The sequence below is a fragment of the Eretmochelys imbricata genome, chromosome 11 (assembly GCF_965152235.1).
Source record: "Eretmochelys imbricata isolate rEreImb1 chromosome 11, rEreImb1.hap1, whole genome shotgun sequence".
NCBI classification, from domain to species: domain Eukaryota; kingdom Metazoa; phylum Chordata; order Testudines; family Cheloniidae; genus Eretmochelys; species Eretmochelys imbricata.
In genome coordinates, this window is record NC_135582.1 from 4,416,130 (window position 1) to 4,433,398 (window position 17,269).

The window sequence follows — 17,269 nt, forward strand, 5'->3', positions numbered from 1 at the left end:
ACTAACTGAAGTGAGGTCCTTTTTAAAACCACATGCCCTGATTAGCCTGCCAGTCCTAACTGATTCTGGTAGCTTCTTAATAGGCTCCAGGTGTCCTAATTAGCCTGCCTTAATTGGTTCCAGCAACTTCCTGATTGTTCTGGAACAGCCCATTATCTTACTCAGGGAAAAGGGATCTGCTTAATCTGAGGCTAATATATCTACCTTCTATCACTCTCCTGTAGCCATCTGGCCTGACCATGTCACACTACGTATACAGTGTGTAAAGTTCTTTGGGGTGATAATAGTTTGCATTTATATGGCGCTCTGCCTCTTCAAGGCAGTCTGTAGCCATTCACTAGTTCCTCCTTGTGACACTCCTGTGATGTAAACAGGTGAGCATTATTTAAAATAAAACAGGTGTGCAAACTGAGGCCCAGAAGGGAGGTGCTTTGCCCAAGGCCACTTGTGAGTCATTGGCAAAAACAGGATTAAAACTCGGAATCTGCTGACACCCAACCCTCCTTTCAGTGACCCAGATAAGCACCTTGCCTTCTCCTTCCATCCTTTGGGGGTAAAACGCTATAGAAGTAAGGCAGTGAATCTTCTCCAAAACCCATTCATGTGTTTTATTTTTGGAAACTCAAACAATACAATGATTCTGTGAGTTTTTCTTTTTTTTTAAAAGTGTCTCTTCCTTTCTAGTTACTGTCTGTGAAAATAATCTTCAAGACGCTGTTTCTTACATGGACTCGCTGAGCAGGTGTCTGCTCCTGCATCCTGAGAGGCACTCCTGGAGTCAGACCGCTGGCAAGCGTCAGCCGCCTCCACGAGCAAAGCTTCGTCGAGGTTGTCTCCCTGCTCAGAGAAGGTCCTCTGGAAAAGGCTGTAAATGGTCTGCTGCTTCGGGTCTCGCTGTGGAGGTAGAGCAGAGAGGTTCTGCACACACAGGATATTAACAAACAAGCCAAACAGCCAGCGATTATAATTCGGTCACAGCTCCCATTTCCTTCACGGCTCCCCTGACCAATGGAGAATGGAATTCCAGTACGCAAGGTACCCATGAGAGAACGGCCAGCCTGAACTCAGCTCTGCCGTTGTGCCCTCTGCAATGAAGCCACACATCACTGTTTTCTCAGAGGTGGAGAAAGAGGAAGGGGTTGATTGGCAAAATTTTGTGGCCCCTTGCGGAGCAAGGAAAAGCTACTAGAGGGAGCTTTTCCCAGCGAAACTTCTAGAAGAATTTCCTCATGGAGATTCCCTCACAGTGAAGGCAAGGGGGCTGCTCCCATGGATGCTTATGATCTGGGGGAGCTGCAAGAGGCCAGTGAAATACACACATGGAGGTCCTGTGCTCCCTGCCAGTTCTGGTCCCTGGTAGCTCCCTGGCCACGCTACCTAGGTCTCCCAGGGGATGGGGGCTCAGCAGAAAAATTAATAGATCCTGGAGCTGTATTTGCATTACCAGCTGCCCACTGCCTGCCCTGAACCCATCCTCTTTCCCATGTGGGTCCCTACCACATGGAGAAACCTCCACAGGGCCTGAGGGGGTTAGGAAATGGTCCTGCAGAGACACCAGAGTCTCCTTCCACACAACAAGAGTGGGATCATTGCGTGGAGGGTCCACTCCAGCATGGATCGGGGAGGAAGGTGGATGACCCAGCCTATGGCATTTAAAGCAGAACTGGTGCGAGCTCAGATCTTCTCTTCTGTTAACCCGTCACTCTAGAGACATACAAAGCCCATGTCAGCTTAACTCCTCCCAGGAATGACTCGGGCTGATGTCTCACAGTCACAGCACTTACCTTGTAGAAGTAATCAGTGGCTTCAGCTGTTTCAGAGAAACTGGCTTCAGAAAGACCGGCTTCGCCCAGCACTTTGATCTTCTCTTGAATCATAGGCCTATGGGAAGATAACAAGCACCAAATATTGCTAGAAAGGAAAGCGGTAGCATTTAAGATGTCCCCAGGGCTCCTTTCCAGGCAGAGGAGCACAGAATCATTTACCATTAAAGGCAAGGTGGGTGAGGGAATCTCTTTCATCGGACCAACTTTTACTGGTGAAAGAGACAAGCTTTCGAGCTTACATTCGTCTGGTCTGGGAAAGGTACCGAGTGTCACAGCTAAATACAAGGGAGTTAACCCATGTTGCAAGAGACCATTACCAAGGTGAAGTGGGCAGTTTACACCTCTGCAGGAATACGACAAAGGAGAATTCGTGGGTTGCAGATTGTTGTATTAGACATAAATCCAGTGTCTATTAAGTCTGTGATTTTTGGTGTATAGCAGAGTTATCAATTTAAGCTCCCAGGCTTGTCCTCTGAAGGTGTAGTGCATCCTATGAGGATGAGGACTGAGAGGTCTGATATGGAGTGATTATTTTGTGAAGAAAAGTGTTTGCCCCTGGGTGATATGGCGTTTTTGCCTTTTATCATTTTCCTGTGCAAATTCGCTTAAGAGCACAGTGATTGTCTGGTTTCACCCTCATAGTTGCTATTGGGTCATTTAGTGCACTGGATGAAGTACACAACATGTTGTGATAGGCATGTGTAGGACCCCTGGAGCTTGAAAGGTGTGTGTCAGGGGTGTCAATCATTGTAGCAGTGGAGATATGTCTGCAGGTTTTGCATCTGTTGTTATGGCAGGTGTTGTTGCCGCTATGAGTTGGCGTGTCCTGATCTGTGGGGAGCTTGCTTCTGATGATGAGTTTGGTGACGTTAGGGTATTGGCTGAAGGCCAGCATAGCGAGTTTGGGAAAGATTTCTTTCAGCATGTGGTCCCCATTGAGGATGAGTTGTAATTGTTTAATGATGCCTTGTATGGGTTCCAGTGTGGGGTGGTAGGTGACAACTAGGGATTTGCAGTTGGGAGGGTTCCCCCTGCCCCTCCACCAATACTGAAGCAGGTTCTCTCTGAGTGTTTGAGTGGCCAGTTCCATGATGTGATCTACTTTTCTGGTGAAGTTTCCTTGCTTAGTAAAGGCGATTTTAAGTGTGTAAAGGTGTGTGTCTCAGACTTTCTCCTTGGAGCAAATTCTGTGGTATCTGACTGCCTGGCCATAGATTTCTTGGTATACTGGGGGTGGTTACTGGTTCTGTGGGTTTCTTGTATATAGTTGTTTGTAGGGTTCCATTGTTGAAGCTGATCATGGTGTTCAGGAAATTGATGCTGATGTGGAAATGTTCTAGAGACAGTTTGATAGATGAGCGTGACGCTCTGTGCCTCGGGGGAACACTCTGCACCCCCATGTTCATCCTTATAATATGGCTGTGTGGTATCCAATGCAAAGTTTGTCATGTCGGGTGTCTTCAGAAGGCTCATGATACACTGAGCATTGTTGTTATGGTAATGTTATAGTAATTGTTGTTACAGTAATGTTCTAGTAATTTTATAGGTTGTAATTTCATGTATATAGTTATGAGGCTCAAAATATGTCCTCATGGCTTAACACAAGCCCAGGCAAAACTCTCCAGGAACAGATGGGCAGTTCATACCTCATCAGGGCATGTATGGGACAAACCCAGCCCAGCCTCACAGGAACAAAGGACACTGGCCTAGGCAGTAACAAAGGATCTGTTGGACTCTCGAATGAATCACCCCACTTCCCTTGGTCAGTTTGGGACTACGATGAGGTAATGCTCACCTGACCCGGGATTGGGGGGGACAGCCAAAAGGGAAGAAAGAACATGACAAAAGGGAGAGACGTTTGCCATGCTCTTCCTCTCTCTTCCACCTCCATCTACAGACACCACCACCAAGTGACTGAAGCGCTGATCAAAGGGGAGAGCCTGGCTGAAGGGCAACCAGACAACCTGTGGTGAGAGGCATCTAAGTTTGTAAGGGCACTGTAAGTATTAAGATCAGTTTAGAATGCATTTTGCTTGTATGTCATTTGACCAAATCTGACTTGTCGTAGTTTGACTTATAATCACTTAAAATCTATCTTTTGTAGTTAAAAAATTTGTTTATCCTACCTGAAGCAGCGCGTTTGGTTTGAAGCATGTCAGAGACTCCCCTTGGGATAATAAGCCTGGTACATATCAATATCTTTGTTAAATTGACACTCATATAAGCTTGCAGTGGGCATAACTGGACACTGCAAAACAGGTTCCTAGGGTTGTGTCTGGGACCGGAGATATTGGCTAGTGTCATTCGGTTGCACAATCCAAGCAGCGGCTGGCCAAAAGTGCTCACTCACGTTACTGGGAGCAGCTTACATGCCAGAGGCTGTGCATGAACAGCCCGGGAGTGGGGGTTTTCACAGCAGAGCCGCGTAAGGCTGGCTCCCAGAGTCATGATTTGGAGTGACCTAGCAGATCACCGGTCCAGATAACACCAGGGGAACATCACAATGGGTGGTGGTTGTTGAACTTGTGGTGGAAATACATGAGGGAGTTTAGGTCATCTGTCCAGAGGATGAAAACATCACTGATGTATCTCAGGTATATCATTGGTTTTGTGGTGTCATTTACCATGGGCCAATGAAAAAAACATTGTCTTCAGAGTATTGAAATGCACCAGCCCTTTCACCTTAGGATAGACCCCATCCTTGCAGAGCCAGTTCTAGTAACCAAAGTCAATTTCACTATGTTGCCTTCTGTTTGTATGCACACACCTAGAATGCTGTGTTAAGTTTTGGGCACCTCAGGACCAGAGATATTAAATAGAGGCATTCAGAAAAAAGCAGTAGAAAGGATTAGAGGGGCTAAATGGACTGATCTGGATGTAAAGGTTGAGAGCTAAATGTGTGCAGTGTAATTAACTGACAAATAGGAGGATGTGATTGCAGTCTACAAATATTTGGAAGGTGTAAAGATCAAGGTGGGAAAGTGGTTCCACAGGGTGGTACTGAGAGCAACAGGTTCCATTCCCACCTCCAATTCCTAGGATTTGCAGCACATGACAAGAAACTATAAAGAAGTGAACATCACCTAGCACAATTAATGACCCTTCATTAATAAAATGCCCTCATCTCTCCTGGAGTTGGCATGGGTGGGCGGGCGGATGAAAGGATAAGTATGTCCTCTTCTGAAAAGCATATTTCCTTTCAGTCAAGCACCAGTGGTTGCATGGACCACATTTCACAAATAAAAGGAAAATTACTGTCATTAGCTTTCCTTGAAATGTGGGCGACATGTCAGTTTCCAGTTCCTCATGATGCAAGGCCATAATTATTTGCAATCATGATATTCTGGGAACTGTATAAGTTCACTTCAACTCATTTTCGCTTTCAGATGAGGTAATGGAAAGATATAATTTCGGACATTCAACGTACCATCTGGTGAATCATTTTCCTTCATCGATTGCAGGCCCTTTCCCTCAAAACACAGACGATTTCCTAGATTCCCTCCCCATCACATTATACTCCCATAGCCCCACATCCCACCAACCTTCCCACAAGCCAAAGAAAGATGGATTGAGTTCCCACTGGGGCACGTCAATGTCCCTTCGTGAGCTGGTCAGACGGCTTTGCTGATGAGCGACATGAGAGGAAGCAGAGCAGGCTTCCCCTGTGTGCCCAAGAACTCAGGACCCAGAAAGTCGTATGGGCTTTATCTCTGCTGAACACCCTCAGTCCCCGCTAACTTCACTTCTCAGGAAGCGCTCAGCGCCTGTAATACTCCATGTTGCAACCAAGAAGCAGCCAAACTTCCTCTCAAACATCTCAACAACCACTCTTTGCCTGATAAATAGGTCTGTTTTATTGGCTTGTCACCCTCAGTGACAAGGCCAGACTGTTAACAAGACTTTGCCCTTCTAGAAAGCCTTACCCCAAGGCAAATATCACTCCTCCCAGTACCCTGAGAGCACGTTACTGCCATCCCCATGGTACAGAGAAGGAGTCAAGCACAGAGAGGTTAAGTAACATATCCCAAGTCACACAAGTCCCAAAGAGATAGATGAAGAGTTAGACTGAGTCCTTTCCACTCCCTACCATAAGTAGTCATCTGCTGTGCCTTTAGCCACCAGGTAATGAACATTAACAGAACTGGTTTGTCCAATTCGATGTGCCCGATCTTCTGCTTGGATCAAAACCTGTATTTAAATAAACAGAGAAAGCACAGTGAAACAGTGTAACACACAAGAATTTACGAAACCGGCCCCAGGAAATAGAGACCTATTTTTCCTGATGCTTAACTACTCCGATTTGTACCCTATTAGCACCAAGAGTCCCCAGCTGAGATGAGGGCCTAGCAGAGAGCCAGCCCTGCCCGCCAAGAATTTATAACCTGAACAGCCAAGCTGCAAAATGGGCGGGAGGACGGAAGGGTTATTTCCCCCTTTCACACGTGAGGAACTGAGGCACAGAGAGATGAATCAACTTGCCCCAGGTCACCCAGGAAATGTGGCAGAGCAGAGATCTGAGTTCAGATCTTAGTCCCTGGCCAGCAACTGAACCCCAAAGATCAAGCTTCCTCTCACACATTTTCCTCTGATGTCCTCTAAACAACCAGCTGCTAAAAGAATTCCCTAGAGAAAGCTTCTCAGTTTCCTGCATCATCAGAAGCATGTGCATGTGTGTGGGATTTGCAATTAACACCGTGAACAAACAAATACTCATACAGTTTTTCCGAGGCATATGGGGGCTGTTGGAATTCCAGTCCTGCCGGTAACTGATAATTCAAATGGCACACTGTATTCAGAGGGCCCTCAAACAGCTCCACAATTTGTACATATAAAGATCATTTACCGAAATGCCGCTGCCTTAGGGGAGGAATGCATCAGCTGCTTAATGGCGCACAGCTGGGCTACTCCGCAGTTTAGAGCAAGAAGTGAAATAGAATGAGACGTGGCGTGGCCCAGTGGATCGAGCACTGACTGGGATTCAGGAGACTTGGATTCTATTCCCAGCTCTGAAACTGGCCTGCTGGGTGATACTGGGCTAGCCACTTCGCGGCTCCGTGCCTCAGTTTCCCTATTTGTATATGGGGCTAATGATACTGACGACCTCCTTTGTAAAGTGCATCGAGAGCTACCTGGTGAAGAGTGCTAGGAGAATGAGGTATTACTATTATCCAACTCAAATGGCTGGTGAATAGTAGGCAGGCAGGATGGAATCTGGGCAGGGATCCAGGCTTAGTACCCCGCCCTCTTGATTGATTGATTCCTCAAGGAATCAATTCTGAAGCACTTAGAGGAGAGGAAAGTGATCAGGAACAGTCAGCATGGATTCACCAAGGGCAAGTCATGCCTGACTAATCTAATTGCCTTCTATGATGAGATTACTGGTTCTGTGGATGAGGGGAAAGCAGTGGACGTGTTGTTCCTTGACTTTAGCAAACCTTTTGACACGGTCTCCTACAGTATTCTTGCCAGCAAGTTAAAGAAGTATGGTCTGGATGAATGGACTATAAGGTGGATAGAAAGCTGGCTAGATTGTCAAGCTCAACGGGTAGTGATCAATGGCTCCATGTCTAGTTGGCAGCCGGTATCAAGTGGAGTGCCCTAAGGGTCAGTCCTGGGGCCGGTTTTGTTCAATATCTTCATAAATGATCTGGAGGATGGTGTGGATTGCACCCTCAGCAAGTTTGCAGACGACACTAAACTGGGAGGAGTGGTAGATACGCTGGAGGGTAGGGATAGGATACAGAGGGACCTAGACAAATTGGAGGATTGGGCCAAAAGAAATCTGATGAGGTTCAACAAGGACAAGTGCAGAGTCCTGCACTTAACACGGAAGAATCCCATGCACCGCTACAGACTAGGGACCGAATGGCTAGGCAGCAGTTCTGCAGAGAAGGACCTAGGGGTGACAGTGGACGAGAAGCTGGATATGAGTCAACAGTGTGCCCTTGTTGCCAAGAAGGCCAATGGCATTTTGGGCTGTATAAGTAGGGGCATTGCCAGCAGATCGAGGGATGTGATCGTTCCCCCCTATTCGACATTGGTGAGGCCTCATCTGAAGTAGTGTGACCAGTTTTGGGCCCCTCACTACAAGAAGGATGTGGAAAAATTGGAGAGAGTCCAGCGGAGGGCAATAAAAATGATTAGGGGACTGGAACACATGACTTATGAGGAGAGGCTGAGGGAACTGGGATTGTTTAGTCTACAGAAGAGAAGAATGAGGGGGGATTTGATAGCTGCTTTCAACTACCTGATAGGTGGTTCCAAAGAGGATGGATCTAGACTATTCTCAGTGGTAGAAGATGACAGGACAAGGAGTAATGGTCTCCAGTTGCAGTGGGGGAGGTTTAGGTTGGATATTAGGAAAAATTTTTTCACTAGGAGGGTGGTGAAACACTGGAATGTGTTACCTAGGGAGGTGGTGGAATCTCCTTCCTTAGAAGTTTTTAAGGTCAGGCTTGACAAAGCCCTGGCTGGGATGATTTAGTTGGGGTTGGTCCTGCTTTGAGCAGGGGGTTGCACTAGACTCCTGAGGTCCCTTCCAACCCTGATATTCTGTGATTCTATGATTCTCTTGAAGGCGGCACACTTGGATTTCTAATGACAAGCGGTCAGGCCCTTTGTTTTATGTTTAGAATGAAAGGCAGCACTTGCAGCCCTGCCAACGCTGTGCTGGAACACTGGCTCAGTACTGACCCAGAGAATACGGCCACCTCATGAGTCACCAATCCAGTGGCGCAAGGAGATTTTAACTCTTACCAGTACACACAGGCGACTCATGGGAGGGACACAAAGGGGAGCACCAGCTAAAGGAGAGGCAGGTGACCTCCCCAAGTGACTCCTCCCCGCTCTGCCCCCAGCCCAGGCCCCCCGCGCTCTCCCCATCCCACATTACCTGGCGGGTGGGGGGGAACTCTGTCCTCCTGCTGTGCCGGATACGGATTTCTGAACTGCAGGGCTCTCCCGGGAACTGCAGTGGCGAAAGGAGCAGAACGTGGGGCCACTGGGCAGCCCCATGCCAGCAGCTCCTCCAGCCCCAAGCCCCGTCCTCCGGCAGGGCTGTACACACCTCAGACAGGAGACGCTGCTGCGTGGAAGGGCTGGGGGCGGTACAGCCATGCCAGAGCGGCCCCGCATTCTGCTCCTTTTGCCGCCGCAGTTCTCGGAGGAGCCCTGCCATTCTGAAAATGTGTCCTTCCGGTATGGCATACCAGCAATAAATATCGTAATGGTATGGCATAGCTCACCGTCCCCGCTCACTTGCAGTAATCCCAATTCAGGCACTGCCCAGCCTTTCCTTGGAGGTTTCCAAGCCAAGCACTAGCTAAGACTGACTGATCAGTAACGGTACCAAGCACACATGCTCTGCAGGAGTGTTTTCCACCCCTCCATTTTCACAGCTCAGCACTTCTGGTGTCATCGTGCAAGTGAATCAGAGAGAACAGATCTTTGTGAGCCAGAGGTGAAATTGGTTTAAATTGAGACATTTGCCTTGTTATATGACACAGTTCAAAGCTGTGATCCTATCTACTGCCCCAACTGGATGCAGAGAACCAGGACTGGAGCGCATGGACTGCTGAAAAGAACAGGATTAATTTTCTTTAAATAATTAAAGAGAGCAGTAGAGGGAACAGAATACAGTGCAGCTTTACAAGGTGCTAATATGCCCCCCATCCCATTACTGTACTATCTGAGTCCCTCTCCGAATCACCGAATATCAGGGTTAGAAGGGACCTCAGGAGGTCATCTAGTCCAACCCCCTGCTCAAAGCAGGACCAATCCCCAATTTTTGGCCCAGATCCCTAAATGGCCCCTTCAAGGATTGAACTCACAACCCTGGGTTTAGCAGGCCAATGCTCAAACCACTGAGCTATCCCTCCCCCCAATCTTCAAGGCATTTATTCTCAACACACTTTTGTGAAGTAGGGAAGGGCTGCATTCCCATTTTACAGCTGGGGAATTGAGGCCCAGAGAGACTGAAGGCATGTCTACACCGCAGACCAAGGTGTAACTGTAGAGCAGATAGGCATATCCGTGCTGGCTTTGATCTAGCTAATGCAGGTAACAATAACAGTGCAGATGCGGCTGTGTGGACCCCAGCATGTGCCAGCAGCCCACGTGTGTCCCTACTGTCCCCAGCAGGCATGCACTGGGGAAACTCACTCATGCTGAAACTCAGCCTGCCACATTGTCACTGCTAGTATTAAGAACATTAGAACAGCCAAACTGAGTCAGACCAAAGATCCATCTAGCCCAGTATCCGACAGTGGCTAATGCCAGGTGCCCCAGAGGGAATGAACAGAAGAGGTAACCATCAAGTGATCCACCCCCTATCACCGATTCCCTGCTTCTGGCAAACAGAGACTAGGGATGCCATCCCTGCCTTGGCTAATAGCCACTGATGGACCTATCCTCCATGAACTCATCTAGTTATTTTTTGAACCCTGTTATAGTCTTGGCCTTCACAACATCCTATGGCAAAGAGTTCCATAGGTTGACTGTGCGCTGCGTGAAGAAATACTTCCTTTTGTTTGTTTTACACCTGCTGCCTATTAATTTCATTTGGTGACCCCCCCCCAGTTCGTGGGTTATGAGAAGGAGTAAATAACACTTCCTTATTTACTTTCTCCACACCAGTCATGATTTTATAGACCTCTATCATATCCCCCCCACTCATTCTTTTCCAAGCTGAAAAGTCCCAATCTTACTAATCTCTCCTCATATGACAGCCGTTCCATACTCCTAATAATTCGCGTTGCCCTTTTCTGAACCTTTTCCAAGTCCAATATATCTTTTTTTTTAAAAGGGGCAACCAGATCTGCACGCAGTATTCAGGATGTGGGCATACCATGCGCTAGCTAGATTAAAGCTAGCAGAGGTATGTGTGTTTAACTGGTAAAACATTCTGGTAAACGTTCATCCCTGTTTCTCTACTAACATAAAAACAATGTGCTGTTCCTTCCACACCACAGTATGGTGGCTATATGGAGTAGCCTATTCTCTGTTTTGGTGGATTACGTCATTAGCCGGATCTGGTATTAATAACCAGTAATGTTACTTCTCACTAGCAGCCAAGCTGGCTCCATACGGACACTTAGTCTTTTATCTTACTAGACCATGGGTAGGCCCCTACCAAATTCACAGCCATGAAAAAACACGACACGGATGGTAATTCTGGTCTCCCCCCTGAAATCTAGTCTTTTGTGTGCTTTTACCACATACTGTACAGATTTCAGGGGGGAGACCAGCGTTTCTCAAACTGGGGGTCCTGACACAAAAGGGAGTTGCGGTGGGTTATTTTAAGGGGGTCGTGGTACTGCCACCCTTACTTCTGCGCTGTCTTCAGAGGTGGTTGGCCAGAGAGAGGCAGCGGCTGACTGAGGGCCCAGCTCTGCAGGCAGCAGCGCAGACGTGAGGGTGGCAACACCAGACCAGGCCATCCTTACTTCTGGGCTGCTGCTGGCGGGCGGCTCTGCCTTCAGAGCTGGGATCCCGGCCAGCAGCCACCGCTGTCCAGCAGCACGGCCACCAGCAGCAGTGCAGAAGAAAGAGTAGCCGTAGGGCACCTCCAAGACAATAACCTTATGAGCCCCCTCCAAACTCCTTTGTGGGTCAGGACCCCTACAATTACAACACTGGAGGTCTAATACTCACTGCTCTTTACCTCTCTGGGAGCAGTTTTCTGTGGCAGGGTGTAGCAGTGCAGCAGGTCTCCAGCAGGGGGGCCACGAAGACCTGGTACACCCTGTCACAGGGCCCAATCCTGGAAGGTGAAGACTGCCTCTTGTAAGACGGTACGCACCTTTACTCCCACTGCAGTCAAAAGGAGTTAAGCTACTCCTAGGATCAGGTCCCAAGAGTCCAAATTAATACATAGTAAAATACTGAACAAGATAACCCCTTCATCCCTTAGCTATTTGCTGCTAGATGCAAAGTCCCCCACGTGTAGCTGGGATTAAAAGGAAAATGCCATTTAAAATGAGGTGTGATGGATAATCAGAACTCCCTAGTCCTAGAGAGTGGAGCAGATGGTCAGTATTGATGATGGGCCTATTCAAAGCAAAAAATCCACAAACTGACCAGCTGGTCTAGTGGCAGTTCTCATGATCCAGTACTGGAGTGATTCCAAGACAGAGAACAAAAGTTTGTATTGCTTTTGAGTGATCCCCTCTGGCCACTGACTGACTTCACTGGCAGCAGCAGCCAGTTCAGTCAGCTGGGGTTGCAGCCATGTAAAGGTTTTTGGGGGGCTGGGAACGTAGAAGAGTAGTAAGTGAGGAAGGAAACAAATCCTGGATGATGCTCCTTTAAATCCCTCTCCCCACCTCCAAAGAACCACCATAACACTTTTCCATTTCCACCCCTCAACACTACAAACAGTTGCCTTTTTTGGCAATATGACCGATCAGTACAGTAATGAGAATAGTAATACCCCCTAGCTCTTATATAGCACTTTTTTCAGTAGCTCCCAAAGCACTTTACAGCGGACGTCAGCATCATTAGCCCCGTTTTACAGATGGGGAAACTGAGGCACCATGCGGGGACGTGACTTCCCCAAGGTTACCCATCAGGTCAGTGGCAGAGCTGGGAAGAGAACCCAGGTCTCTGGAGTCCCAGTCCAGCGCTCTCTCCACTGGCACACACTTCGTTAAGTTATGGTAGTAACGTAGGTTTCTTACACCTGGGTTCCAGAATAACTCTGCAAACACCACCAAGTCGGCAGAAGAGAGGGTCAGCCCCGTGTTGGCAGCAGTAAGGGATAAGACAGCCACAGAGTGCTTCTCGGAGAACTGGAACTTCTGGCACAGAGACTGACGCTCAGCTGAAGGTGTGGCGCCATCAATGCGAATATATCCAATATGCTGAAAGGAGGGAGTGGAGAAAGATCATTGGCAGGTCATTATTTTCCCAAATTTTAGAGGATTTCCCCCACCACCACCAGTGCTTGTGAAGATCAAAAAACCCACTGAACTACTCCTTAACATTTTGCTATATTTTAAATGCATTGGCAAGGGGAAAAAATATATATATTAAATTTTATTTCAGCATTTTCTAATGCTGCCATTCGATTTGGGCATAAACGCACAATAAGGAACCAGCATCACTAGCCGCCATCCCCTCAGCTACTCTTCATCCGGGTCACTATCATGCTTAGGCACTGGGCTGCCTGCAGAGTCCGGGTCAGCGAAAAGGAGACGTAGATGAAAAGGTTCAGTGCAGCGCTGAGTATTGCCCACATATTGATGCTGCAGCTGCAAAGCTAACAATTTTCCAATGGTCTCGTCACCGAAGAGGAGCAGTGATACGATGGGTACCTTATAAATGTCAGGGATGATGAGCAATTGCCGAGTACTACCCTCAGAGATTTCTCAGTGAGAAATTAGCAAAACCACCTCCCATCTACCACGACCAGGTCTCACAGCCACTTCATGAGCTTTCAAAATCTGATCGATCAGATGAAACAGGCATAGAAACTTGATCTCTACTCATCACTAGAAACAGCAGAAAGATCGCTATACAGTTATTAAGTAGACTCGAGCCGCCATACAATAGCCAGGCACAAAAATCAGAGCAACAGGGACCCAAGAAACAAAAGCCATGCAGATATAGCTGGGGCTGGTTTGTCACTGCCTTCTCACCACCTTCTCCAAAGAGGTACGAAAAGCAGCAATGGCAATGTATGGTAGTAAAACAGCACTTCTCAAAACACCGTACACACATCACTCCAGGTGGTGGTGAACACCAAGAAACTTCTGCAGCAATAGCCCTCACATATACAAAATGTACATCCCACCAGGCAGTCTCATTCTGGAGACTCAGTAATCATGGCCATTACTGAGACATTAGAGATATCTCAATCTCAAGAGAATTGTGTGTGTCACTAACTTTCATAAAGTAGGTGACCTGCCAGAAGTCTCCAGCAGCTTTGAAGTTGGATCAATAATAAAATTAACAGGAACCTGATTTAAGAACTTACTTTGTTCTCCAGCTCTTTGCTGATTGCATTCAGTACTATCCTGTGATGAGCGAACACCAGGAATTTGTCTCTCCCGCTTTCCAATAAATCCAGGATGTATTCTCTGTATTAAAAACAAATAATCCAAGTTATATTACTGATGTGTCTGTTGTCCCATGCACACATTACCTTCAAATCCGAAGAGATATTGTTCGTCTATAGGCAGAAATCAGGAAACTGGCCAGAAAAAATAGCATTTCAATAATCAATATCCACATATAAAAAAAGATCTAGGGACACATCACTCATTTTTCTGGACATCTGGCCACTGCATGACAAATGTATCTATTTTTATTTGTACATCACTGAGTCGCACTTGATGAAACAGAGTGACCCAACTTAAAGTCATTTCCATTTATCTGTCTATCCCATTCATTCATTCATATTTCTAACTCTAGGCATCTTGTGGAACACGTTATGTTATCCAGGAGGCAATTACCCATAAAACATTTATTTAATGCTGTTGTCACTCTAAAAAGGAAACTTCCCTGAAGAACAAATTTAACAGGACATCTTGAAACTTATTTTTCAGTCCACTAAGACATACAATCGCTTGTTACATAGGAAACTCATTGCAAGTTATTTACAAATTGTTGGGAACAGGTAAATCAAATTTTAGCTTCTAATGAGGATAGATGGCTTGATGGATTGGTGTTAAAATCAGGACAGTGAAGTATTTCACCACTAAGTCACTGTTTTCAACACAGCCCAGGCCAGCTATGACTGAAAAAACCAAACGACTGCGTGGCAAGATGGACTTAAATTCTGCAGCCAAGTCACTGAACTCTGTGATGTTCTGGTGAATCACAGGAAATTCTATTTTAGTTTAATTTAATTTAATTCAAGAGAAGGTTTACACTGAAACAAAGCTGAAAACGAATAATACAATCAGCTCAATGACCCCCTGTGGAATGATATTCAAGTCATTACATTTATTTGATATGCTGTCCTGACATTTTCAGTTTAACATGCAACAGATTTTTTGCAACACTGCTGCATTGGAGAAGTTGTCAGGGGGAAGCTGGACATTTTGGCACTCAAGATATTGTGGGAGGCATACTGGGATGGTGGGATAAGGACATTAGCTCGAGCTACTTCTGAATATTAGCTAGGCAGCTCTGCTAAACCAGTCAAGCAGCTTAGGCTAGCATTTAAATTTTAATCTTTAGAATTTCATAGGTGCCACTGCCTAAATGGGGCAGTTCCCACCTCTCAGTGCTATTTTTTCAGACCTCTGCAGACACGGGGAAACAACACTGTACGGTTGTATATTCAGTTCACGTGGTTTTCTTCACCAACATAAAGACAAGAAACACTTTTTTAAAACAAAAGCAGAGCCTCTGGGCTGCAATGCTGGATTGTGCAGCAAATGCTGTGGCTGTGAAGTCATGCAGTACACATGACCCTGATCATTCCAATAGCATGGCCGGTCAGTGGGCTATGAGAAATAAAAATCAGTGGCAAATTATAAATGTCCCCATAAAAAACAAACAAAACCAACATCCTAACTGATCTGTTGAGAGTCTCAGCAAAAAAAAAAAAAAAAAAAAAAAAAAAGCGCTACGGAGGAACGGGCCTGCAGCCCATCTCGAAGGGATTGCCTCTACAGAGGAAAGAGTTAAAAGCCCATTCATGGAGGAAGCTTACATGGTTATCATGATCCCACATGGGCTCTGTAGAGCATTCAAGACCTTCAGGGCTGTCAACATGGCACCTCTCGTGAGCACTATAAAACTAAAGACTAAATTTGGTTGACAAATAGGTTGGCTCAATGCTTTCTGCAGCAAGACTGCAGTGTTCGTTTTTTAAAATTCTCTTTACACTGATGATTGCACTGGTTTGTTCCTTTTAAACTAAAGAAAGGCCCGAACCAGAGGACTTGATCTTAACCCCAAACATTGGGTAGCTTTATATATGGAACTAAACATCCCAATTTGGACCTATCTGGAATTAAATCTGAAGACTAGGCAAGTACAGAGACCTTGGAAGAAGAGACTGCTGTGTGTTGTAATTAATTTTTTTTTTGTTAGCTGCACTTGATTTTGCTGCAGTCTTATCTCAAAGGCTCAATTTCTCTCTTCTCACTAGGTAGGTCAGAATGAGGCACTGGATTAACCTCTGAGGATAGGAGTAGAAGCTATGGGCTTAAATTGCAGCAAGGGCGGTTTAGATTGGACATCAGGAACAACTTCCTAACTGTCAGAGTAGTTAAACACCGAGTAGTAGTTAAACAGAGTAGTCAAACGGAATAAGTTGCCTAGGGAGGTTGTGGAATCTCCATCGCTGGAGATTTTTAAGAACAGGTTAGACAAACACCTGCCAGGGACGGTCTAGATAATACTTAGTCCTGCTTTAAGCGCAGGGGACTGAACTAGACCACCTCTTGAGGTCCCTTCTGATCCTATGACTGTCACACAACTTACATGACTGAACGGATTTTGGCTTCTGCGGTTCTGTTATAGAAGAGGAGTAGAGCTTCCTTCTCCTGTTGTTTCTGTGAAGAGGGGAAAAAACTGAATGTCAATTTCAAATCTGCCTTCCCTCCTGGGTGTCATCCACTTCAGTGTATCTGCTGCTGCCATTGGGCACTGTGCTGGGGAAAAGCAGGCTCTCCCTGAACACTGGTATTTACAAAACGTAGTACATGGAGGGGCATCATTTTCACCATGCGCTATCAAAATCCTGCCCCTGCCGCTTACCCCAGTGGGACTGCACCTGTTCTACTCTGACTGGGGACCACCCAAGCGTGGGGAGAAGTAGATTGGCCCCCATCTGAAAATTAAAGTTCGAAAAACTGAAGGAATACTCTCTCACGCTAATTGTATTTTTTATTTGGCCAAGGGATGCTGTGCGTAGAGGGCTTTGTCTGCACTACAAGCAGAGCCATATTTAAGCACAGTCGTGGCCAAATCACGTCATAATTTGCTTTTTTCTTACGGGTGCGGACAGAAAAAGGCGTCATAACCATGTTAAAGAACCAAGTTTTAGCAAAGATCTCTCTACTAGATGGGTCCAGCGGTCAGAGCACTTGCGAGACCCTGCTCTGTCACAGACTTTCTGCGTGACCTTGAGCAAGTCATTTCAGGTACATCTACAGCGGAGCTGGAAGTGTAATTTCGAGTAACTAGTTTTGATCGCGTTAGAATGCTAAACAATAGCAGCACAGTTGTTGCGGCCCAAGCAATGGTACAGACTAGCTGCCGGAGCACAGTCCCGACCGAAACCCAAGCTACACACTCAGGATGGCTAGGCCATCCTGCCGCTGGCAGCGCTGCTACCGTTAGTGCCGAAGGTTGATCAGAGCTAGCCTCCGGCTCCAGTGTAGACACAACACGACGCTCTCTAGGCCTCAGAGTCCCATCTGTAAAATGGGACTAGCAGCAGAGGTGTTGTGAGGGTGAACTGAAGTCTGTCAGAAGCTTCGATACTA

General features: G+C 46.6%; 1 protein-coding gene across 6 annotated transcripts in view; it reads right to left on the reverse strand.

Moving 5' to 3' along the window:
* Positions 1–582: 582 nt before the first annotated feature.
* Positions 583–17,269, reverse strand: part of SMARCAL1 (SNF2 related chromatin remodeling annealing helicase 1) — a 62,780-nt gene continuing 46,093 nt past the window's right edge. For 5 of the 6 annotated variants that reach the window (XM_077829892.1, XM_077829897.1, XM_077829895.1 and 2 more), the window contains 6 exons: positions 16,263–16,333; positions 13,801–13,903; positions 12,503–12,685; positions 5,914–6,014; positions 1,785–1,881; positions 583–918 (listed from right to left, as the gene is read on the reverse strand). In XM_077829892.1, coding sequence (XP_077686018.1) covers positions 685–918; positions 1,785–1,881; positions 5,914–6,014; positions 12,503–12,685; positions 13,801–13,903; positions 16,263–16,333 — 789 coding nt within the window. In that variant the 3' untranslated portion in view covers positions 583–684. The remainder of the gene's footprint in view (positions 919–1,784; positions 1,882–5,913; positions 6,015–12,502; positions 12,686–13,800; positions 13,904–16,262; positions 16,334–17,269) is intronic. The other variant, XM_077829894.1, reaches the window with a different exon arrangement.